At 34.9% G+C, this 26,877-nt stretch overlaps 1 protein-coding gene across 13 annotated transcripts in view; it reads left to right on the forward strand.

Annotated features, from left to right (window-relative positions):
* Window positions 1–26,877, forward strand: part of PHC3 (polyhomeotic homolog 3) — a 76,267-nt gene that overhangs the window by 33,772 nt on the left and 15,618 nt on the right. For 9 of the 13 annotated variants that reach the window (XR_003209716.2, XM_025879094.2, XM_025879124.2 and 6 more), the window contains 6 exons: window positions 4,231–5,102; window positions 5,396–5,443; window positions 9,319–9,469; window positions 14,109–14,359; window positions 17,976–18,135; window positions 26,291–26,405. Coding sequence is in view for 12 of the 13 variants with exons in the window: in XM_025879094.2 (XP_025734879.1) it covers window positions 4,231–5,102; window positions 5,396–5,443; window positions 9,319–9,469; window positions 14,109–14,359; window positions 17,976–18,135; window positions 26,291–26,405 (1,597 nt within the window). In the remaining variant the exon portion in view is untranslated. The remainder of the gene's footprint in view (window positions 1–4,230; window positions 5,103–5,395; window positions 5,444–9,318; window positions 9,470–14,108; window positions 14,360–17,975; window positions 18,136–26,290; window positions 26,406–26,877) is intronic. The other 4 variants (XM_025879116.2, XM_025879133.2, XM_073897461.1 and 1 more) reach the window with 1 other exon arrangement.

A 26,877-nucleotide genomic window follows, 5' to 3' on the forward strand; every position in this document is an offset into this window, starting at 1 on the left:
GTATCCAATCTCAGTGTCTTGGAATTGTTTGAGTTCCCTAGTTAGAAATCTCTCATCACTTTGAACTTGTATAGCGTTTTTATACTTCTTTGTGGTTCTTTTTCTTTTGTAGTTATTTATATACTTACTGATCTTAGCTTTTCTACTGTATAGTAAGCTCTTTGAGAGTAGGATAATAATAATGAACACTTATGTGTCAGGTACTTTACACTTATTAACTCCTTTAATCCTTTTTCAGTTTCACCTTTTCATCCCTTTATCTTGACAGCACTAAGTTGTGCCTTATATGTACTTATCTGCAATAGGTGGACAGTAAATATTTGGTGGATTAATAGTTGATCTATTTTTCCATTTGAATTTTGGAAATTACCGCACAGTTTTTTTCATTCAAACTGATTGGGTATCACTGCTTGGAATTTTTAAATCTGAATCTTTAGATAAGTTCAGGCTTTGTTGTATAAATTAATAAATCCATTCATAGTATAGTGTGATGTGAATTCTTTTTTATAGACATCTGTGTGCCTAGGTCCTGCTCTCTGTATGGCTTCATAACAGGATTTTTGTACTGTACTGTCCAGAGTATTTTCAGCCTCAAACCAGCCTCTGGCCAGTTTTGATAGGAGTCATTGTGGAGCAGTAATGACCCACTGTACTTGACATGACTGCTTGGGACAATTTTTAGTGATTCTTATAGTTTTGATAGATTATAATGGAGGGTACATTAATTTCCTTGCAAAGAGAATGCTACCTTCAGATAAAGCTAGGACGTCATGCAGGGTTAGTTCAAGCAAGGAGAACTACTTTTAGATTTTTAGTTCTCCTGAACTCCCAATACCTGGTTCTAAGTTGACACTCTTTCCCTTTTCTTTCATTGATAGTGTGATAGGATCTCTATTGTTGCCTTCCTCTGATGGCCAATATTTTATGTAGGTGTGGAGGAGACCAGTAGGCTAAAACTATCAGACTCTAAGGACGATTGCAATTCCAGATTTAGATCTAAGTATATTAACCAAACTCTGGTTTCCCATGTGGTGTTGATTAGAAATAAAACCAGATGAAATACCCTAAGCCACAAAAACCTTTGCAGTTACCAAACTTATAAATTCACTCAAGCTTTACACTGCAGTTACTCAAAGCAATTTGTATCTTCTGGCTAGGCAATAGCTGGATTTTTCCACTCTTAGTTTTTCTGCTCTTGTTGGTGAGAAGTTAGCCTGAAGCTAAATTGTTTTTCTTCTTTTTCTTTCTTTTCTTTTTCTTTTTTTTTTTAGATTCTTGGTAATTTATCCTGTTCCTTAGTTAGAAAAATGCCTATGTATATAGGTCGCTTTCAAATATGAAAAAATTTACCTGGTGTTCTACTGTAGTAGAGACTAATAATTATTATAATGGATATGGTTATTGTTTCCTTAATTTATTTCTAAGGTGCTAAAATCATTTGGCTTTCTTCATTTCTTCTTGAATGTGTAGCTCTCACTTGATAATCTTTTTAATATATAAAATAAAGGTGAATTTTAACCATATGACTGGAAATTATGAACTGTATTCGAGTTAAAGTTTTTATAGCAGTTTTTAGAGCTTTTATGACATTAGTTGGAAAAAAATATATATACCACTTTTTGTAGACATTAATATGTAGTGAAAAGCCTATGCTAGTCTGCTCAGGCTGCCATAAAGGATATCATAGATAGGTGGCTTAAACAGTAGAACATTATTTTCTCACAGTTCTGGAGGCTGAAAAACCCAAGATCAAGGTCTGGCAGTGTTTGGTTTTTGGTGGGAGCTCTTTTCGAGGCTTGCAGATGGCTGCCTTCTTGCTGTGTCCTCACATGGCCTTTTATCTGAGTGCCAGGAGGGAGAGGATAGCGAGCTTTCTGATATGTCTTTTTGTAAGGGTCCCACCCTTCTGACCTCATTTCACCTTAATTACTTCCATAGAGACCCCATTACCATATAGTCACGTTAGGGTTAGGGCTTCAACATATGCATTTTTGGGGACTCAAACATTCAGCCCATAATAGGAACCCAGACTCAGCTAGTACTATGGGTTCTTTTAGACCCAGGGCTGCCCCTCAAAAGCCAGGTGATTTCAGGCAATGCACTTAACTGTCCAGTTTCTTCTCCAGTAATATATTGGATTAATGTAGTACCCTGTCTACCTCATGGGGTTGTTGTAACTACTTAGTAAAATAATATGTTTAATAATTTACAATAATATATAATCATTTAATATATTTAATTATAAGTAATTATATAAAGAGTTCTATATATGTGAGAGATGATACCAATCATTAATTCTCCAGATAAAGGCCATCCTGACAATAATAAAGGGTTTATTAAAATCAGAGAAATTAACAAACATGGTATCATTCTCCAGAGCACTAGGGCTTTTCTTATGCAGAAGTATTCTTTCAGATATCCTCACAATTATTCTCTAATAGATATGGTTGTCAGTTGGGCTGAGGGACTAATATAAAATATATAGACTCACTGTGATTTCTCATCAAAGAATAATTTAGGTGAAAGAGTATTAATTGAATACTATTGAATTATCAGCTCTAGCATATAAAAAAAGATTGCTTACTAACTAGAGCTGAGAAAGAATTTTTATTGCCATAAATGTGATATACATTGTACATCAAGAATATGGTATTTTAATTATAACTTAAATGAATTAAAGTGGGCTTGAACAAGTGAGACAGAAATGTGAAAGCACCTTGAGCCCTTTGGAGGAAAGGCACTCTAGGATTCTAGGATTTTGTTGAATGCTCTATAATATAGAGTCTTTATCAACACATTTACAAAGTGCTGGCATACAATTTTCAGTCTGAGTTTGAAGTGCTAGTCTAGTTATGTGAAAATTACTTTGTTAGGTGAAATTTTAGACCTATCTCTTTTTTTTTTAAATACAATTTGTGGGTATTTTTTGAACCTTTTAAATGCCTCTCTTTTGAGATGTTAATCAGATGTTAATTTCCTTAAAGGATCTCCAAAATTTTAAATGATAACCAACCAAATGGAAGAATGTTAAAAAAAAAAAGTTGTTACAAGTTTTTATAGGGCCTTTGTCACAAATGTGGTTAACTGGTTAAGTATAAAAATAGATGCAAGATGTTATAGCCTGTATGTTAACGTTCTGAGTTTAAGAAAAAAGTTTTGCCCTCTCTTTAGACCTATTTTAAATGCATATAGGCTTTGTAGGATATTAAGCAATCTTTTCAGTTTATCTTCTAGTGAAGCCCGTTTTCCATTTTTCATTAGACAGAGAGGCTTTCACCAGCATCTCCCTCTGTGTAAACATACGCACTAGTATGCAGAAGAGGCATAATAATGGAACAACTATTTACTACTTGATTTTGCTAATTCTTATATGTATTATCCCTATTGTGAGTGACTCTTCTGTGGAAAAAACAGATACTGTCATTTATAGATTACTGTAGGGTTTTTTGTTGTTTTTGTTGGCTTTTTTGGGTGGGGGCAGGGGAGAAGTAAAACAAGATCCTTTATTTAGACAGCATGGACTTGCCTTATTCTCTCTGCAAGCAAAACTCTGCAGTGCTCTCCTGGATTTGGAATGGCCCCTGAAATTTTATTTCTTAGTTACAGTGCTATAGAATTCACACATGTGTTTTGCTTAGCTGAATTAACTTGTTATACAAAACATTTTCTGGGTCAAATAATACCAACTTTTCATCTTGGCTCAAATTTGGAAACATATTTGGGAAGCTTTATAAATAATTACATTGACTGTTATTTGGAAGACTAGACATACATTAGAAAGTTATGAGACCTTTATGAATTTTGATATTGCATTTTTATGATTTTGAAGTTATTTTTATAGATCTTATATTTGTTCAGGGATACTTCTCTTCTCCCCAAAGAAGGAATTCAGATGGATAAACTTCGTTAAAAGTTAATGCAGATATTCTGATGACCTCTAAAAATAAGAATAAATCATGTGTATATTTCAGATTTATAAATACATTGTTTTAGGCAGTTTTTTCTTTTGGAGCTTATCACAGTATAGTTTATTTCATGAAATCTTTATAGTATTCCAAGGAAAGGTTGTTTGTCATTACATTTTCAAATCACTCTTGTTGGGAAGACTTGTAATAGATTTCTGGTGATTATGACCTTCTGATGTGAAAACTTTTCCTCTTTTAGATTTATTTATAAATTTCTAGGATATTTTTGGAAAAAAATACTAATTGTCATTTTTTTCTCTCACAGCTTCATATCCTCCAATTCAGCCTCATCCTCTAATAAAACATCAGCAGATTCCTCTTCATTCTCCACCTCCCAAGGTTTCCCATCATCAGCTGGTATTACAGCAGCAGCAACAGCAAATTCAGCCAATCACACTTCAAAATCCAACTCAAGACCCTCCCCCATCCCAGCACTGTATGCCACTCCAAAACCATGGCCTTCCTCCAACTCCTAGTAATGCTCAGTCACAGCATTGCTCACCAATTCAGAGCCATCCCCCTCCTTTACCAATGTCTCCTAGCCAGTCCCAGTCAGCACAGCAATCTGTAGTGGTGTCTCCCCCACCGCCTCATTCACCAAGTCAGTCTCCTACTATAATTATCCATCCACAGGCACTTATTCAGCCACACCCTCTTGTGTCATCAGCTCTCCAGCCAGGGCCAAACCTGCAGCAATCCACTGCTAATCAGGTGCAGTCTACAGCACAGCTGAATCTTCCATCCCATCTTCCACTTCCAGCTTCCCCTGTTGTACACATTGGCCCAGTTCAGCAGTCCGCTTTGGTGTCCCCAGGTCAGCAGATTGTGTCTCCAACATCACACCAGCAGTATTCAACCCTGCAGTCCTCTCCAATCCCAATTGCAACCCCTCCGCAGATGTCGGCATCTCCTCCAGCTCAGATTCCACCACTGCCCTTGCAGTCTATGCAGTCTTTACAAGTGCAGCCTGAAATTCTATCCCAGGGCCAGGTTTTGGTGCAGAATGCTTTGGTGTCAGAAGAGGAGCTTCCAGCTGCAGAAGCTTTGGTCCAGTTGCCATTTCAGACTCTTCCTCCTCCACAGACTGTTGCGGTAAACCTACAAGTACAACCACCAGCACCTGTTGATCCACCAGTGGTAAGCCCTTGGAAGCTCTTTGACTTTCTTACTGAACTGAGAGTAAATACTGTTTTCTCCCACATTATGTTATATTGCTAGATCTAAATGCCTATGAATTTAAAAAGCTTGCAATTTCCATCTGTCAGTGTCTGACAAACATGCTGTATGGGCAAAAAAAAAAAAATGCCATTTGTTGTAGTATGGTTGCATGCTTGATAATTTGTGATGGTTATTAAAGTCCCTCGTTAATTTTATTACTATTTAAACAAATCCATCTGCTATCTTTACAGAGTTGATTTTTTTTCCCCAAGGGAATGCATTTGAACCAGTGTCATCTGCACAAAGTTTTTTCTCTTAAGGTGATTATCCTTCATAGATCCCTTCTGTTGGCTTGTATGTTCTTAAACGTATGGTTTATCTACCTAACCTTTTTGGTTGTGTGCATTCTGAAGTCCTGGGCCTTTAGGGGCTTTGGCTTCAAGGTGGAGGTATGCTTGTATGATGTAATTTTGGGGTAAAATTATATTTTGTAATCAAATTTTGTAAGAAAGACATTTACTCTAGGAAATAATCCAACTTCGCAAAAAACATTAACTGTAGCCCATCTTTTAGAATTATTAAACTTCTGATTTTTAAATTTCTGTATATAGTGAAAATATATACTTTACATATTTCTTATTTAAAAAACTAAAGAAACTGAGTGGATGAATTGAATACTGAGGATGAAAAAATCCATTGGGAGGAATAAAAGTTTTGAATAATTGAGATTGTGGTGAAATTTATCAGAATAAACCTCTAGCAATGGTACATGTTGCCTAGGAAAGAAAATTAGCTTGACGAATGTTTTTCTTTAAAACATTCTCTAAAAGGCTTTTTAAATTTGTAAAAGAATTTACAATAAAAATTGGAATAAGTTCTCTAAATGTTTAGGCAGAAGGATCAAATTAATAATTTATAACTGAGGAAAACAGTCTACCCAAAGGAGGTTTCATATCAGATTTCACTGAAGAGATTTTATCACTTAAAAATTAATAACCATTAACTCAGGAAAGAAGTTTCATAGTCTGTTCCTTAATGGTTTTCAGGATGCAAATTTATAGATTCTTTATTCTTGTCATCCTCATTGATGTTAATAGGCATAAAGAGATTGAGTTCCACTTCTAATTTACTTTTATAAAAAACAACTTGATAGAAACAACAATGGGCATCTAGAAATAAGTTTGTCATTCAATTCTCATGTCTATATCTTCTTTTAGATTTTTGAAAATTTACAATGGATATTATAAAACATAGGCTTCAAAGTGTATAGTAATTTCAAAGAAATTAAATTTAAATTTATATTCTTTCTAGTTCAGTGAATTGGGTTTTAATAAGTAAAAAGTAAAATTTCTTTTATGCCTTCTAATTTTCTAATTGTTTTTGTTAGGGGAAACTTCAGAGGAAAATATTTGGGATAGAAGTATCAACATAATAAGACATTAAAGCTAAAAAATTTAAGGTCTTGTTCTTGCTGTCCTCTCTTAAAAATTTTTTTTTAATTTATCTCATTTTTGGAAGTTTTTGTTTTCTCCCATGAAAATAGTAACTTTTTCTTCTGTCACTGGTGTGGTCATACTTGCTATAGATGTTCCTATGTTATTTTTCTTACCTTTTATCTTTCTTTGAGTACCATAGCCTATTTATTAAGTTACCATGTTTTTCTTTTATTATCTTTGATCACATCTTACTTTTTTAATCAAATCATGTTTCTTCCTAAATTACACATTTCTTCACAATTACCTGGTTGTTTAAAATATTTAAAGGTAGTGATATCTATTTACTTCTTGAGATTTGAAGTTTTAAAAGATTAAGTATGAATTGTCAAAGTAAAAGATTTATAAAAAAAATATAAAAGATACATTTATAAAACTAAAATTTGTCATTGGCATTTGAGTATGATAAGATATGTGAGAGTAGATAATTTAGAATTAATAAATGTTCTACAGTTTGTTTAGGAAAGGGAGACAGATGGGACTAATGTATTTTATTGAGGTAAGTTTGGCAGTCATTGCTAGTTTTAGAATAGTTGTAGTTATGAACTAAACAAATTGCGTTGCACAGTCTCCTAATGATCTTGTGAGTAAAACCTCTATTTCTTTGCTTTATTCAATATTTTAGTTGTTGCACTTAGATTTTTTATGTTGACGGTACCAGATGTCTGTGGCAGATCTGTTTTTGCCTACTTTTATTAACTTATTTTGCCTTTACATAGCAGATTTGAGAGAAAGTTTGTGTAGTTAGGCTTACCTATAAAGAATGACAAGTATTTTATAATATTCTTTGATGGATTATTTCAGGATATGCTGTTTATGTTATGACTCTTATCCTTTAAAACTCTTTCATTATTTTTTAAAAACCAGACTTCTATGCATGATCAGACTTTGATTCTTTAAAAGGTACTGTAGTAGGTGTTTGAAAAACTTGTGACAGCATTAATATTAAAGAGAGGACTTCAACATTTTAAGAAAAGATAATATCTAATAAAGGAATGTTACACAGATACAGTTGAACTTGTTGGTAAAACCATACTTGTCTAATTACCTCTGAATCAACATCCCTACCACTGCCAAATTAAGGTAATCACCACAACAGCAGATGCTCCTCACTAGAAGATTGTTTTTGTTTTTTCCCCTTTAGCCCCCAGGACATTTCTTTTGGATGATTTTCCCTGTAGTGGACATTATCGTCATTTAAAAAAAATTATGTGAACAGATACTAGCAGCTGTCATTCTGTAAGGATCCCATCATGAGGCAGGGAATCTCTCAGTGAAACAGGTTTCCAGGTGCAGGGTTGGGAGCAAATAACTTTCAAAAATGTAGTCTACTTAGTTGAATCAGATCACAGTTCTGGATATTATATTTGGTATAAAATCTTCAATAACTAGAAGATTCTTAAATTTTTTTTTTTTAGGATTTCTAAATTTTTAAAAAGACTTTTTTTTTTTTAAAGATATTCTTAATGGAGGCTTGGGAAATTAGGTGTTGTTTTTTTTTTTAAACTGTCACTTGCTGGATAGTCCTTTTTATAACACATGGTTTATGCTGATTTTAATAATCTTGACCATTTTTATATTTAACTTTACTTCAAATCATCAGACTTTTTAAGTAGTTTGATTAAAAATACATATAATATTATCACAAAATTTTTTGTGAATGTTGATTTTTGTTTTCACATTTATTAGAAATATTAATCAGTTTAGGTAAGTAATCTTAAAAACTCATGACCTTTGAAAATTTAAGGAATAAGCTTTATATATAAAAGAAAGGAAGTGCTTTGTGACTTTGTTTTTAGTAAAATAATGGTTAAATAATGATGACAAAATAGTCTAAAAGTGGCCTTTGAAAACAGCCTTAAGTTTAATGAAAAATTAATGTTATTTTTAGTTACATAGTACCTTCTCAGATTGAGTCCATGTTTTCTTCTTACAGTATGCTCTTTAGCATTAGATAACAAGGTTGTTAAAAACTTAAAAACTTTATAAGTATGGAATAGTATTAAAGAACTAAAAATAATGTGTCAAATGGCTTGGGGGGGTGTGTGTGTATGTGTATTTCTTCAAGGACATATATTTTCTGTTTACTTGGTACTAGCTTATAAAAATTCATTAGATTCTTGAGTAGATCAGAAGATTAAAGAATTAAAGATAAAATTGCATATCTTTTTTGTATGTTTTCAGACATTACTTTTCACAATTTAATCTTCAGTTCACATAAATATAACAAAGAAGAGAGCCTGGGGTGTCATCCTTTAAGCAGTTCCTGATATACATCATTTTGGAGATTTACTTAGTGTGCCTGTGAAAAATACTAGTATTTATTTTGATTTATGACAGTTGAAGTTAATAGAAACAATAGTAAATTCCCCAAATAGTTACTTGAGTGTATAAAATCAAAACTTTTTAATTCTCAAAATTAAAAATATGTTCTGACTTGACTTTCACCTTTTTGAAACTTTAGTAATTTGTAGCTTAGATACTGATCCACAACTTGCTTTCAGTGAAAATTGTCAAGCATTATGGAAAACTTCATTTGAGCTGTTTTAAAGTTTTCCTTTCAGCCTGTCAAATAATCATTTTGCCTTTTTAAAATTTAAAACACTTAGAATTTATTGTTATTTTTTTCAGTTAAGTTAGGAACACCTTAGTAAAAATGTATTTTTAGAAACATTTTAAGGCGGTATGGTTTGTCGTTGCAGGTTTATCAAGTAGAAGATGTGTGTGAAGAAGAAATGCCAGAAGAGTCAGATGAATGTGTCCGGATGGACAGAACCCCACCACCACCCACACTATCTCCAGCAGCTATAACTGTGGGGAGAGAAGATTTGACTTCTGAACATCCTTTGTTAGGTGAGGAAATATCTAAATTTGGGGGAATTTTCTATTACGTAAATGTTAGTGATAAAGTTTAGTCAAGTTAGTGAAGTTTAATAACTGGAGATGGTATTAAACTATTATGTAATTGCAGCAAAATATAAATAGAATTCAAGATTTTTTTAAATGAGGAACAATTAAAACAGTTGATGAGGAAACACCCAAGTAAAAAACATTCTTTAGCTTTCTAATTTTTAGAGGTTTGCACAGATATATTTTATATGCCCATTCAGATTCATCTGTCAAGCTGTTTCTAAGCTTAAAAATTAGAATAAATAGAGTTCTATTAAAAGATTTCAGTTACGCTTTCCAGAAATCACAAAGCATTCTGAGTCATATCTGACATTCCTCATAATTGCTTGTGAGCTAGACTGAGTATGTTTTTAAAAGTCTTCTTTCCCAGACAGTTCTTAAATTAAACCTCACTAATTCTTACTAGAGACATGGATTAAAAAATCTTTGGCCTTAAGCATTAAATTTTTATTCACTACTTTAGTGCTACTCATGAGATGAAGTAAATCTTCTTTATGCTCCTCCTCATAATATTAAAGTGACTGTGAATCCTAGGTGTTTTACTAAAACATTAGTATGACCTGGAACCCAGTGTCTTAAGTCTTTTTTTTTTAAGGACCATGTTAGATTTTTAGTTTTATTAATAAAAGCTTTTCTTTTTTCCCCCCTTTAAACGTGGGACTCGAACTCATGACCCCAAGATCAAGAGCTGCATGCTCTACTGACTGTTAGATTTTTTAAAAATTTATGAATAATTTATTTAGATTGGGGTTGGCAGACTATAGCTCATCCTTTAAATCTTTCCTGCTGCCTGTTTTTGCATGGCCCATAAGCTGAGGATGGTTTTAAAATTTTTAAATGGTTGAAAAAAAAATCAAAAGAAGAGTAATATTTCATGCCAGGTGAAAATTATGCCAAATTCAAATTTCGTTGTCTGTAAATAAAATTATAACACAGCTGCCTTTCTTTACTTGTTCAAATATTATCTTTACTTTTGTATTACTGTGGCGAAGAAGAGCAGTTGCAGAGCCCATATGGCTCTTTAGAGAAAGCTTGCTGACCCTTGACCCAGATAATCCTAATCTTGATTCAGTCTTCCTTGTAAATATTCAGTTTTCTTGAACTTCTCATGGCTCTGGTGATTATTTACAGTAAACAAGACCCACCGTTACCTACATGGAAACAAATTGTAATAGGACACTGACATTGCTACCAAAGCTACCCTTGCCCTCCCTCTCTTTTCAAGTGTGCCAGCACTCTAACCCTTCCCTTCTCTGATTTTCTCCCTTACTCTCCGTATGAATCTCTGGAAAGCACAGAAGGGGGAAAATCAGTTTTCTTCCAATATTTTCTCCTGAGAAATAGAAAATGTTTAGTCAATAAAATGATATAAAGTATTTAAGACAAGTTTAATAGTATTGCCTGTGTTTATTCATAATAATACCACAAGAGAAAGATTTAGGAACATCTATCGTATTAAATCTTTGTAGTTTCTCTGAACTGAAATGTATTTAATGTTGCTGATTTCCTGGAGTTTGAATTAAAGGCAGAAATAAAAGTTTAATTGGATACTAACCTTGCATTGTGACTGTGATTTAATTTACCTAAAAAGCATTACTAATGGTAACGCAAAGAAAATTTAAACACTTCTGAAATATTGGAATACAAGAACATCTTCACATTTTTTTTCCTCAAGGATGCAGGGCAAGATCCTATCAAGCAAATCCTTCTGGCTAAATTGTCTGAGTGCAGTGTAGAGTTCTGAATCTTCCTATAATCTACTTCATACTTATTACTGTGTGTATGAGGGGGTAAAGCAAGCACAAGTTGATTTTTAGAATAACTCTTATCAAATCATGAAATAAACTGACCTGCAAAAATACAGGGATTGGTTTCCATCCAGTATTCAGTTTTCCTAAATCTAAAAATTCTTTAAAAGTGAAAAGCAGGGTGCCTGGGTGGCTCAGTCGTTAAGCGTCTGCCTTCGGCTCGGGTCATGATCCCAGGGTCCTGGGATGGAGCCCCACATCGGGCTCCCTGCTCAGTGGGAAGCCTGCTTCTCCCTCTCCCACTCCCCCTGCTTGTGTTCCCACTCTCGCTGTGTCTCTCTCTGTCAAATAAATAAATAAAATCTTAAAAAAAAAAAGTGAAAAGCATCCATAAAAAAGGTGGAAAAGCTCATAGATCTTGCTCAGAAAATGAGACTGAATAGGCAGAGAGTACCCTGTGGCAAAGTTCTGTCAGCTTTGTTTTCTCTCACAGTTATCTTAAATCTAGAGAGTGTAATAATTGTGTTTTTGTTCTACTGTAATACATCAGTGTTTCTCAGTTTTATTTTAACAGCTGATTATACACTGGCAAGTAATAGCTATTAGCTTCTTCAAAAAGTCACTAACTTACAGCTCTAGTTTTAAAAACACTTAGGATGTTAAAAGATGGGCACATACAATATAAAAATTAATTCGAACATATACCAAGCAGTATTTTCTTAACAAACCATATTATACTTAATGCAGCTTTATAAACACACACACACACACACACACACACATTTTAAAGCTTTTATTTATTTTAGAGAGAGAGCATGAGCCAGGTGGGGGGTGGGGCAGAGGGAAAGGGAATAATCTCAAACAGACTGCCCGGAGCTGGGAGCCTGACATGGGGCTAGATCTCACAACCCTGAGATCATGATCTAAGCCGAAACCAAGAGTCAAATGCTAACCAATTGAGCCACCCAGGTGCCCCTAGGCAGCTTTATATTTCTTTTTTTTTTTTTTTTAAAGATTTTATTTATTTATTTGACAGAGAGAAAGAGAGCACAAGCAGGGGAAGAAGCAGGCAGAGAGGGAGAGGGAGAAGCAGGCTCCCTGCCGAACAGAGAGCCCAATGTAGGGCTCAATCCCAGGACCTGGGATCATGACCTGAGCCGAAGGCAGATGCTTAACTGACTGAGCGGCCTAGGTGCCCCACCTTTATATTTCTAAAGTAACAAAGTATCTATAAATCTGTAAGGGACATTAAAATTTTATTTTTCAGTACCCCATAGATTTATATTTTCCTTCAAACAGGAAAAAAAAAACCTTTCAGTCCCACTTTAGAGTTTTATAATTTTTATCCCTTTTCCTCTAGGAGTAAATGTGAAGATTTGGTACGTAGGATAGGATTTTCCTGGAGTTCCTCAGTTTGGTAATGCCTGTGTACAATACTGTGTTCCCGAAATCGGCAAACTAGCATTTTGTGTTGACTTTCTTGTTTAGTTTTTAATAAGGGATTGTGTAATTTTAAACTTTTTCCAATGCAGTTTATCTTGGTGGATTATTTGATGGAACTAGGTTAATAAATGCCTTATAATAGTGCTATGATAAGCTCTATTATATTAACCACAATTCCTGAGAGTGAATTGTTAGAGCTTTTCCATTTCTGAGATTATACAGATGATCAGTACACTATTTTCTTAGCTGAAATTTTTATTCTTTAGGGATTCCTATTCTTCTTTATCCAACTCGGTTGTATTTTGAGCATCTTTGATAGTGGTGTCAACCCTTTTCTCACTAGTGGAGAGGAGTTACCACAGTAATTAAGAGCACTGTCTGAAGAACTGACTCCCTGGGTTAGTATCCCAGCTCCATTACTTAAATTAGTTGTGTGCCCTTGGGCAAGTTACTTTATCTTTCTGTTTCCACACTATGAAATGGAGATAACAGCAGTACCTACTCTTGGGCTAGTTTTGAGGGTTAAATGAGTTACAGCATGTGAGGTATTTACACAGTACCTGGCATGTAAGTGCTCAGTAAGTTGTAGTATTATCTTTACACATGTGCTCTTTTTTTGTTATTTTTCTTAGATATCTGTACTCTCTGATATTTTTAGCTGCCAACCGGTTCCATCTTTCCACTTTAGTACAGTCACTACAGGTTTGGTGCTATCATATGGGTAGGTAAAGTCTATCATAGGCTGTGGGGTCTCTCTTATTGTGGTCTTCAGAGTTTGAAGGGGAGGGATCACAGTCATCCAACCCAATATTTTGCAGTTGCCTGGTACTAAATTGTTCCCCCAAATTGACATACACAGTGTCACTGAAGAGTTGTTAAAAAAAAAAAAATTGTGCATGGATTTGGATTAGCCTTACTACTTGAAATAAAGGTGATGCTATGTAATCCTTTAAAAAATCTCTACTTACTCTGTGGATTTTATGATCCTTTTTTATTTAAGTATACTTTCAAAGTACTTTTTCCCCCATGCCATCTGGAATATATAAACAGGAACATAGGGAATTTAATATTTGTGTAGCTTGAAATTTTTTTAAAAAGTAACAGTTTTCATACTTATTCTTAAATTGACATTCTAAAACACTTTTCATATCTTATGGAATAGTTCTTTTTAACCAGAGTTGGAATGATCCACTTTGAGCAAGTTATCCCCTTCTGTAAAGTGGGGATAATAGTAGCTTCTATCTCATAAGATTAAATGAGATTAAATATAAAATTCTTAGAATAGTGTTTTAAAGTGCCAGGTATGGACGGTTATTGTTATTAATGTTTATTCTTGATTTTCTTATTTGCACAGAATACTAAAGATAAAAAAATGACTTTTTTTTTTCCAGAGCAAGTGGAATTACCTGCTGTGGCATCAGTCAGTGCTTCAGTAATTAAATCTCCATCAGATCCTTCACATGTTTCTATTCCTCCACCTCCACTCTTACTTCCTGCTGCTACCACGAGGAGTAATAGTACATCCGTGCCCAGTAGCATTCCCAGTATAGAAAACAAACCTCCACAGGCTATTGTTAAACCACAGATCTTAACCCATGTTATTGAAGGCTTTGTGATTCAGGAGGGATTGGAGCCATTTCCTGTAAGTAGTAAGCAAATTTGTATTTTTAAAATTATTCATATAGCATTATCTTTAATTGTAGTGTATTGTTCTCTAATAAAATGCTTATAATTTTATTTCAAAAAAGTTGATCCCCTATCTAGAATTTCTCTACATATTATTTATATATTTCCAAATATGTTTCTAGAATTTTTATGCTAGCTATATATAAACTAAGGAAAAAATTTCAGGCTATTAAGGATATCAATTTTATAATTTTTTAGACAAAGATAATGGGAAGATTACTCAAGTGAAATAAATTTTTTCTTTTTTTTTTTTTTTTAAGATTTTATGTATTTATTTGAGAGAGAGAGAGAGAGAGCATGAGCAGGGGGGAGGAGAAGAGGGAGAAGCAGGCCCCCAGCTGAGCAGGGAGCCCCATGCGGGGCTCGATCCTAGGGCCCTGGGATCATGACCTGAGCCCAAGGCAGACGCTTCACCGACTGAGCCACCCAGGTGCCCCTCTTACTTCTTTTTAAGGGGGCTGAAATGACATCTAAATTGCATTATTTTTTTTAAAATGGTGTTTCTTATATAACGTGATACTTTGTAAACTTGAGTGCCTAAAATAATAACTTCCCAACCTGATAATTCTGAAGTTACTCAGTTGATGGTTTATAATTAGCAAATAGATTTTTCTCATCCTTACATCTCAGCCTTCAGTCAGATTTTAAAAATGCCTTAAAATCTTCACTTAACATTGGAGGTGCTATTTTTCTATCACTGAAAGTCTTATAAGTTGAGACTAGCAGTACATAATTTATATGCTAGTATCTAGAGATGAAGGGCGCCTGTGTGGCTCAGTTGGTTAAGCGACTGCCTTCGGCTCAGGTCATGATCCTGGAGTCCGGGATCGAGTCCCGCATCGGGCTCCCTTCTTGGCAGGGAGTCTGCTTCTCCCTCTGACCCTCTTCCCTCTCATGCTCTCTATCTCTCATTCTCTCTCTCTCAAATAAATAAAATCTTTTAAAAAAATATCTAGAGATGAACATTTTTCCTTAGAAAATAAAAGACAAGTGGCCGAAGCAAAGCCAAAATCTAAGACAAGAAAACAAAAGAATTCATTTCAAGAGCCTTTGAATTTTACCTGGTATTTTAGATTCCTGGGTGGGGAAAATCTTGCATTGTGATAGTGGGTTGTCTCATCATTTGCCTTTGGCTTCAGTTAACTGTGTGTTTTAAATTTGGATCTCCTGGGGCGCTTGGGTGGCTCAGTCGTTAAGCGTCTGCCTTCTGCTCGGGTTGCCTCGGGTTATGATCCCAGGGTCCTGGGATTGAGCCCCGCATCGGGCTCCTTGCTCTGCGGGAGGCCTGCTTCTCCCTCTCCCACTCCCCCTGCTTGTGTACCTTCTCTTGCTGTGTCTGTCTCTGTCAAATAAATAAAATCTTAAAAATAAATAAATTTGGATCTCCTGTAAGAATTCTGATAGTGGAGCAATAGTCTCTTTTCCCTGTTCCTCAGGGTTTGGATCTTGGCTGTGCTGCATACCGTAACCTTTGTTAAGTCACTCAATCTTTTTGATCTTAATTTTTGCTCATCTGGCAAGTGGAGATGACACTTGGCTCTGAGGGCTGTGGTGGGGATTAAATGTGCAGTTCCTGGCACGTAGTACCCATCGCTGCTATTACTCAATCACTAGTGACAATGACAACTTTTTTTTCTGATTATAAAATTAATAATGTATTATTTTAAATGGAAAATATGGGAAATGTACAGAGCAAATCATCCCCAGTAATACCACAATGTGTATTTTTTTACATATATATTTCATATGATCAAGATTATTATACATATAGTTCTGCTGTCATTATATTCAGAGCTTTCATTTTCTCGTATGATTAATAGTACTTTGGAAACATTTTGAAAGGTTACATAGTACTCCATTTTATGGACAGCCATAATTTATGTAATCCTTGCATTATTGTTGGACATTTTAGGTTTCCATATTTAGTAATTTCTTTAGCACGAATTCCTAGAAGTACAGATACTGAATCACATATGTATTCATAAGGCTTATGATATATATTGCCAAATTATTTTCTGGAAAGATTATTTGCTTTATTTTTATTTTTAAAGATTTTATTTTTAAGTAATCTCTACACCCAGTGTGGGACGCAAACTCACAACCCCAATATCAAGAGTCACATGCTCTTCTGACTGAGCCAGCCAAGTGCTCCTGGAAAGATTATTTAAATATATTCACACAACAGAAGTGTAAACTCAGCAGCACTGAGTATTACAGTTTCTTCAGCAATACCCTTTGTAAATTTTACATGAGGTATATTAAATATATTAACTGAAGTGAACAAAATTTAAAAGTTCGTGAGTGATTATTCTCTGAAGTTAAATGTAGAAATTTACAGTAAGCTGTCGTTCACCATCTGTGGCAGATATCGGAGACCTAACCAGCATTCTTAAAGGAGGTTCTTGTTTCAGATTAGCTAAAGGCTCACTCGCAAATCAGTAAATATTTTTGGTCTGGATTGTTTTTGCTGAAAACATTTCTAAAATAAGTAGTATTTATGCCTTAACCAAGTATATTGAACATAAGCAAATATTTTGTTGTTGATTTTCATGTTAATGTTTGAGGATTTTTCCATTTGTTTTTGTGATTATAGTGGATTAGGTTGCTGAACTAGGAGTCAGGAGACCCGAGTTCTAGTCATAATTCTGCTTTTGTAAAGAAATCACCTAAACACTTAGAACATTAGTTCACTTATTTTTAAAATACATACAATAGTGATCTATCCTGAGGAGACAACCCTACGAGTAAAAAGCTTTGTACATGAAAAATAAATCTTAAAAGTTGTTGCAGAAAAAAAATAAGGATACTGGCTAATCAAAATTTATTACCGATTTTTATTATTTTTTTATTTTTATTTTTATTTTTTTAAAAAATATTTTATTTATTTATTTGAGAGAGAGAATGAGATAGAGAAAGCATGAGAGGGGGTAGGGTCAGAAGGAGAGGCAGACTCCCTGCTGAGCAGAGAGCCCGATGTGGGACTCTATCTTGGGACTCCAGGATCATGACCTGAGCCGAAGGCAGTCGCTTAACCAACTGAGCCACCCAGGCGCCCTATTATTTTTTTAGTTTTAAAAAGACTTATTTATTTCAACGAGAAAGAAAGCATGAGCTAGCATAGGGGGTGGGGGGGAAGGGGTCGAGGGAGAGGGAGAGAGAGTCATCGGCAGACTCCGTGCTGAGCGTGGAGCCCAATGCAGGGCTTGATCTGATCTCATGACCCTGAGATCACGACCTGAGCCAGAACCAAGAGTCAGATGCCTAACTGTGCCACCCAGGTGCCCCTATTACTGCTTTTTAAAGACATTTTTTAACTACTTGCCTAAACTAGGACACTAGGTTCCATTTGCCAGAGACTTTGAAGCATCTGCACTGCTGATGACTTGAAATACAACTGTTGATGTCCAGATTGCCTAAAATCTTCTAAGGAATAAAGCACGTAGTGGATCAGTTCAACTTATCAGTTGAACAAGTAAATTAGTACAGATATTATTCATTCCAAGAGGCTTTTTAACCAAGTTATTTCTGAAAAGCCTTTTAAAAGATTATTTTATTCTCTGTCTCTTTTGAAGGTGAGTCGTTCATCTTTGCTAATAGAACAGCCTGTGAAAAAAAGGCCTCTTTTGGATAATCAGGTGATAAATTCTGTATGTGTTCAGCCAGAGCTACAGAATAATACAAAGCATGCAGATAATTCATCTGACACAGAGATGGAAGACATGATTGCTGAAGGTTTGTGGATTTTACTTAAGATACTGTTTAAATTAACTTTGACTTTTACCATTTGAAACAGGATATGGATTTTTATTCTACACATATTTTCACACTCTAGGAAGCTGTTCACTTTTATTCTTATATAATGCATTATTTAACTCAGGTAAATGGAAAGCTAATCAGACCTTTAATGGCCAAATAATTCTAATAGAAAGATTGATGTTTAATTTGCATAATGTCAATTTGACTTTTGAAGGAGTGTAGAGGGAAAGTTCCACTATATATGAAAGTAATTTAGAATTTTAGCATCAAAGTAACCAGTTCTGTCTTTTTTTTCCTAAGCAGACTTAACTAAGTGACTGCTTTACTGAGTTTGTTTAAAAATTTAAAGCTTCTGGGTTGTTTGGTTTTAGACTTTCCATATCCTGATGTTTGATGTCAGGTAAGTATTACAGTTGTATTAAGGATGTACTTGTCAATCAAGAGGCGATTAAATTTGTTCAAAGAGGAAAATATCACTAAATCTTCTTAATGTCAGAGATTCCTTCTTTATAGACTTCAGTCTAATAGTGAAATATTCCAGAAAAGTCAGTTGTACACAAAATGACTATAGGAAAACAAACACAAATAAATGCAGAAATGATTTATTTTTTATTGATTCTGATCATGGCCCTGTAATTGTGATACAGCTTAATCAGATAGCATTTAGTGTAGTCAGGGCTCTGTAGTAGTGTTTTAGTTAACATCTGTGTCTAAGTAATTATCCTTAATATCTTAGTATATTTGATCTAAAATTAACTTTCACATGTTTATTGAGCATATGCTATATGTGCCTGAACTTTGGAAGTTAAGCAAGATAGCATGCTGGTAAACAAAATAGTCTTTGCCCACGGTTTTCCTGTTTGTTCAAAGGAAGGCACCTCTGTTTGTTAGTAAGTTATAAACTGTTGAAATCTGTTCATCCCTGGTTTACCTTTTATTTGAACAGCAAAGAGTATCATAGCAGTGTAAAATTGGGTTTTTACTGTTAACTGATATTGAGATCAGTTTTTTTTTTCACTTTAAAAGAATGTTAACAATGAAAAATTTCACACATACATAACTTAGAATTGTATAATGAATCTTCACTCACCCAGACTCAATATTGCCCAATATCAGACTTCATTTTTGCCATACTAGCGTCATCTATCCCTTCTGTTTTCCTCCCTTCATTCCCCCGTCTCTCTTTCTCTTCTTTTCTTCCCTCCTTCTTTCTGTTTTTTAAAAAGAAATCATAGTCCTCATTTCATTTCACTGGTATGTAATTCATTGTGCATTTCTAAAAAATACACATTTTCTTATGTAGCTATAATGCTATATCACACAAAACAGTATAGTAATTCTTTGGGGTCATCTAGTACCTGGTTCATATTGAGATTTCCTCAATTGTATAATTGTATAGATTGTTATAAATATCCTTTTATAGTTATTTTTCAAATAAGAATCCAGGCAGTGTCTACATTTTGCCTTTTGTTATGAACTTAATTTCATTTAATTCCTAAATACTTTTAGTTATGCTTACTATTTTATCTGAGAAAATGTTTCATTTGAGATGAAGAGTAGTAAAGTTGAATATGCAGGGATTTTTCTTTCTTTTCTTTTCTTTTTTTGGGGGGGGTGGGGCAGAGGGAGAGGGAGAGAGAGAATCTCAAGCAGGCTCCAGGCCCGGCGTGGGACCCGATGCGCAGCTCAGTCTCACAACCTCAAGAGCATGACCTGAGCCAAAACCAAGAGTCGGACGTTTAACCGACTGAGCCACCCACGTGCCCTGCAGGGACGTTTTTTTCTTGCCTATAACCACAAGAAGTGTATAAATGAAACTTCTAGGCTAAAAAGCACATATAATGTGCCCTATTGTGTGTACACATTGGAGAAAAATGGAAAACCGCTTAGGAAGTTTCACAGCATATGTCATGAACTCATGGTTTATAATATAATAGACATACAGCATATGTTAGACTGTAGTAGAACCTTGAAAGGAGCTTTTGTTTTAGTAGGAACTAGTGAATTTAAGATAACTAAGGAGTAACACGTAAGTTTTAAATGAATTGTATAGACGGTAAGAACTTGGGACTTTAAAACTGATTTTAAAAACCAGTTGAGATAAACCACACTGTGGTTTTAAAACCACAATGAGGTATCACCTCACACTGGTCAGAATGGCTAGTAGCAAAAAGACAAGAAATAGCAAGTGTTGGGAGACGATGTGGAGGAAAGGGAACCCTCATGCACAGTTGGTGGGAATGTAAATTGGTGCAGCCACTCTGGAGAATAGTGTGGTGGTTCCTCAGAAAACTAAAAAAAGATGTACCATATGATCCAGTAATTCCAGTTCTGGGTATTTATCCAAAGAAAATGAAAACACTGATTTAAAAAGATATATATATGTACCCCTATGTTTACTGCAGCATTATTTACAATAGCCAAGATATGGAAGCAACCTAAGTGTCCATCATCAATAGATGAATGAATAAAGAAGATGTGGTATTATTATTATATACACACACACACACACACACACACGCACACAAAATGGAGTATTTCTCAGCCATAAAAAAGAATGAAACCTTGCCATCTATGACAACATGGATGGACCTAAAGGGTATTATGCTAAATGAGATAAGCCAGACTGAGAAAGACAAATACCCTATGATTTCACTCCTATGTGGAATCTAAAAAATAAGACAAGCAAACAAATAACAGTAGAAAGAAACAGACTTATAAATATGGAAAACAAACTGGTGGTTGCCGAAGGAGAGAGGGTGAGAGGATGGGTGAAATTGGTGAAGGAGATTAAAAGATACAAACTTCCAGTTATAAAATAAATAAGTCACAGGGTTGAAAAGTGTACAGGATAGGGAATATAGTGACTAATATTGTAATACACTTGTAGCAAGTATTTCATAATGAATATAATTGCTTAGTGACTACAGTGTGCACCTGAAACTAATTTAATATTACATGTCAATTATATTTCAGTTAAAAAAACCTGGTTGATGGAATGTTCTGAATATGTCTGTTAAATCCATCTGGTCCAGTGTGTCATTCAAAACCATTGTTTCCTTGTTGATTTTCTGTTTGGATGATATGTCCATAGTGGAAGTGGGGTGTTAAATCCCTTACTATTATTATATTACTGTCGATTATATCCTTTATGTTTGTTATTAACTATTTTATGTATTTGGGTGCTCCATGTTGGGTGCATAAATAATTACAGTTGTTATATCTTCTTGTTGAATTGTCCCCTTTATTATATAGTGTCTTTTGTCTCTTCTTACAGTCTCTGTTTTAAAGTCTGTTTTGTCTGATTGCTGTCCAGCTTTCTTTTGACATCCATTTGCATTATAAAGGTTTCTCCATCCCCTCACTTTCAATATACAGGTGTCTTTCTGTCTGAAATGAGTCTGTTGTAGGCAGCACATAATTGGATCTTGTTTTTTTAATCCACTCTATCACCCTATGTCTTTTGATTGCAGTGTTTAGTCCAGTTACATTCAAAGTAATTAATAGATATGTACTTATTGCCGTTCTGTTACTGTTTTATGGTTGTTTCTGTAGAACACTTGAAAAGAATGCAGACTGGTACCGCCACCATGGAAAACCGTATGGAGGTTCCTCAAAAAATTAAAAGTAGGGGCGCCTGGGTGGCTCAGATGGTTAGGCCTCTGCCTTCGGCTCAGGTCGTGATCCCAGGGTCCTGGGATCAAGTCCCACATCCGGCTCCCTGCTCAGTGGAGAGCCTGTGTCTTCCTCTCCCTCTGCACCTCCCCCTGCTCATGCTCTCTCTCTCTCTCTCTCTCTCTCTCTCTGTCTCAAATGAATAAATAAAAAAAAATCTTAAAAAAAATTAAAAATAGAACTACTCTATAATCCAGTAATAGCACTATTAGATATTTACCCCCCAAAAAACAAAAACACTAATTCATAGGGATACATGCACCCCTGTATTTATTGCATCGTTATTTACAATAGCCAAACTATGAAAGCAGCCCAAGTGTCCATCGATGGATGAATGGATAAAGAAGATGTGGTATATACATATAGTGGAATATTACTCAGCCATAAAAAGAATGAAATCTTGCCATTACAGCGACATGGATAGAGCTAGGGAATATAATGCTAAGTAAAATAAGTCAGAGAAAGAGAGATACCATATGATCTCATTCATGTGGAATTTAAGAAACAAACGAGCAAAGGAGAAAGACAAACCAAGAAGCCAACTCTTAACTATAGAGAACAAACTGGTTACCAGAGGGGAGGTGGGGGAAATAGGTGATGGGGATTAAAGAATATGCTTATCATGATGGAAAACAACAACAAACCTGGCTGAGATTATTGCCAGTTTGGTAAGTTTCCTGTAGAGATGGGATTTGATCTGGATCTTGGATGATAAAACATAGATAACAAACAGGAAGAACCTTTCAGATTGGAACCATGAATAAATGTACAAAGGATGTTCACATAACTTCAGGAGGGGACAGTAAGGAATAGACTGTAGGCTTAGAGAAATAGTAAGAAGTAAGACTGACAGAATCAGATTCTAGAGTATTTTGGATATTTGATCCAAGTCGTTAGGAGTTATCTTGTTGTCAAGAGGATGGTTACTGAAGATTTTTAGGCAGATTACATGAAAAGAGTGTTTTTGGAAACTGCAGATCATCTGTAGGATGAATCTGTAGGTTTGATATATGTAATTGATACTTGTAGTTATAGTGGGAAGAGGAAGGAAAGAATTTATGGAAGACAAGGCAAAGGGTAGTTTAACATGATAAGTTACCAGAGTAATGAAAAGGAAGATTTAAAGATGATTAATCTGTGCACTGAGTAGTAAATAAGCCATAGAGATCTAATACATAGTATAATGAATATAGACAACAGTATTGCTTAGAGACTAAAACTTAAGTATTCCAATCACTAAAAAGAAAGGATAACTATGTAAAGTGATAGAGGGTGATGGAGGTGCTAAATATTGCTACAGCAACAATCAATATATAAATGTATCAAATTAAAACATTGTACACTGAAATTTGCACAGTGTTATAAGGTAAATATAGTCAAAAAAGATTAATCTGTTTCATAGTGGAGCTTTATTTACATAGAATATGCCAAATTTTTAAATACTTCATAATTTAATTTCCCAAGGTAATTATATAAAGTGTTTCTATTACTGTGTACTTCAGTGTTTATGGGAAGTACTGTAGAGGGAAATGGTGAAGTCATTTATTTACTGGCTTTAGTAGTATATACAGTTTAATTCAGTCCTTAAAAAGTTAGTGTAAGGATTATTTTCTTTTTAAAGGATAATTTCTCTTTCTATTTGGACTGGTTCTATAACTAGAATTTCCAACCAGTAGACTGATTTACCAAAATATCTTCTGTCTTCCCTGGTAAATCATATTGATCATGATTTCTATCTCACTGCCTCTCTCTTTTGCTTATCATTAAGTGATCTCAAGTCTTCAGGAAAATTAAAAAGTAACTACTCCTCACACACAAAAAATGGGGACATCTCTTAGAATATATGTTGGGCCACTCCATTAGAAACCCAGAATAATATTTGATTAAATAAGGTAGAAGTTCAGTTTTTGCCCAAAGGCAAGCAAGTGTTGGGCACCTATGCTGCCAGTGTTGTGGTTTTCTCTTCCCTAGAATGTTCCTTTCGTTTCCAAGATAGCTGATTTTCATTTTCACATTCTAATCAGTGAGATGGGGGAAAAGGGCACCACCTGGAGTTTGCAGGTATTTCCATTCACATGTCATGGAAGGCCACACCTAGGGCAGAAACTGAGTTTTTATTTTCAGAGCCCATATGCCTTGCTGAAAATTAGGATTTTGTTACTGTGGGAGAAAAGTGAAGAATGGATGTTGGGGAGAATTGCCAGCTCTCTATGCCATAGACTTCCATCTTTATTAGCTAAAGGAACAGTTTTTGAACTCATTTGGCTCTGTAATTTTTTATTCACAAGTGTGAAAAAGTAGCCTTGGTAATACCAGATTTGTTAAAATTATGACAAACATGAGAACAGGGATTTTTGAATGTTAATATTCCTCTCTTCATTATGAGAAATAAAACTGATGTTCATTTTTTGTTAGGTTGTCTGTCCTTAGACCATACCTGTTTGGATCTCCCCTCTCTCACCAGCAAAAACATGTCCTCCTCTGTAAGGGATTCTAAACTATTATCAAGTGTTACGTATTGCTACATTAGTGAATACAAGCTTTTTAAAGCTTTCAGTATAGTCTGGAAATGGAACAACTTGATGACTAGATTCTTTGGGGCCAGACTGGTGGCAGTGGTGGTAGCGAGAGGCTCTGTCACGTGTCAGACCAGGTCACAAGCATGACAAAGTGAAAACAATACTGGAACTTATGACATCAGTTCCCAGGGATGTGTTGTTGAGCCACAGTTGTGTAAAAGCCATTTCTAGGTCACTGGAAGGAGCAATTTTAATTTTACTTATTTTGAGACTCTTTCTCATTGCTGTTCACCAGATGACTTGCTTATGAAGGTAGTCCTGAAAAGTTTTTTACAATGAACTCTTGCTAGTTCATGATTTGATCAGTCATGTTGATAATATTTGGCTGTCCCTTGGGACTGCAGATATTTCACAGTATGTTTTTTAGTAGTTCTTGCTGTCTTATCTTGATTTAGCACTTTGGCATTTGCTTCTTCAGTAACACTAGGATAATGTGACTGCCTAAATTTTCTGAGTACATGTCATTCATGTCTACATTTCAGAGTCCCCTTCTTCATCTTAATAAGCCTTTGGTTAAGTGAGTAACATAGAAAAGCACACAGGGGACTCATAGCTAAAAGCTTTAGTTAGTAAAGTATGCTTTTTTATGTATTCTACATGACTTGGCATAGGAATTATCGTGATGCAAGAACATGGCAGAATATGATGGATTTAAGAATTTAACAGTTAAAAAAAAAATTTAGGGCACCTGGGTGGCTCAGTTGGTTAAACTTCTGCCTTCAGCTCGGGTCATGATTCCAGGGTCCTGGGATCGAGTCCCGCATCAGGCTCCCTGCTCCACTGGGAGTCTGCTTCTCCCTTCTGCCTCCCTCTCTCTCTCTCTCTCGTGAATAAATAAAATCTTTAAAAAAAAAAAAAGAATTTAACCATTTTTATTTCTTAAGTACTTATTAACAGGTCTTGGTACTCTTAATTCTTATGTGGAAAATAGAAAATGGAACTGTCACTTTTTTATGCCTACTATCTACTGGGTACTCATGAAGTCTTCATTGCAGTTCTTTGGGAAAGGTATTATAAACTTCATTTTACAGATGAAGATACTGTGGGTCATGAATATAAAATTTCTTGCTTATAGGTGATTGCTGCTGGATACTTGAGGATTTAGGTAGAAAGTTTCCTTGGGTCTAATAACATGGCTTGAGGAAAATTATGGATATAGAGGTGGAGGGAAGGACATTCTAACTAAATAGGGAACACTCTGACAAAAAGGAGCAGAGGTTAGAAATTACAAAATTACTTGTGATGTTTAAGATTAATCTAAATTATTTTTGTTTTAATATGATATACCTCAAAGGGACTGCTTTACAATTAGATATATGTATCTATATTTTCTATTGTACACTGCAGACCTTTGAAAATGTTCTCTTACATGCTTCTCTAAAATCAAGCATATCAAAAGTTTAGCTTCTTTTTGAAGTCACCCTCATTCTCTCCAGTTACATTAAGTGTTCTTTGCTGTGTGTCTTCGTAGCACCATGCACCTAAATTCGTATCCTACACAGTGCTTTTGAGAGTGCTCCTCCTGAAGGTTGTTACTTTGTCTTACTCATCTTCATTTCTTTTACACTGCTCAGTAAAGTTATTTGCCCATTTTAGGTATGTTGAATTCTTAGCAAAATGAACCTTTAAAAATGCATTGCTTATTTATACAGCGAAAACTCCATAAAATGTTTATGGAGGAGTAAGAGGGCATTGGTGGTTGCAGTTGTTTTTGGAGTATTTTCCCTGCCATAGTGGCTTTGGATTGAAAAGTTAAAAGACCATTCCTTTAAGTTTCCTGGAGGAACTGAACTAGCTGTATCCAGCCGAAGTAGATGCTAGAAGAAAATCTGCCACAATTAAATTTTTGGAAGTTTTTTCCTTTGTTTCTTTTTTAGAGACATTAGAAGAAATGGACAGTGAATTGCTCAAGTGTGAATTCTGTGGGAAGATGGGATATGCTAATGAATTTCTTCGGTCAAAACGATTCTGCACTATGTCCTGTGCCAAAAGGTATTTCTATTCCCTTGACTTTCCTAAAGTGGAAACCAACAACCATTGTAAGAAACCCAAAAACTTGTAGAGTTTACTAGTAGCCAAAACTAGATGCTATAATATACAGGAAGAATATCAAGTAGGCATTTTCTGGAGCTACTTTGATATTTAGTTACTAAATTTTGCTCTGTGAGAGTTACATATTCATAACGTTTACAGTGAGTTTTACCACATATTCTAACATTGAAGTAGCAATCTCCTGGCAAGAATATGCTTAGGAGAATGTCTCCTGTGAACAGACCTGCTAGTCCTTAAAGTATCAAAACAGTATTTGTTTTATCACCTTATTGTTTGATCAGTATGAAAATACCAGGATTTACTTTGTTTTGTTGTAACTTGTTTTCATTATATCCTGTTTATCCTAGGTTTTTAAGTGGGACAGCTGCAGCACAAGTTCCCCACATTGTTAAATCATCAGAGAGGAAAATAG

The sequence above is a fragment of the Callorhinus ursinus genome, unplaced genomic scaffold, assembly GCF_003265705.2.
Source record: "Callorhinus ursinus isolate GAN/ISIS: 27379988/994484 unplaced genomic scaffold, GSC_fseal_2.0 scaffold1, whole genome shotgun sequence".
NCBI classification, from domain to species: domain Eukaryota; kingdom Metazoa; phylum Chordata; class Mammalia; order Carnivora; family Otariidae; genus Callorhinus; species Callorhinus ursinus.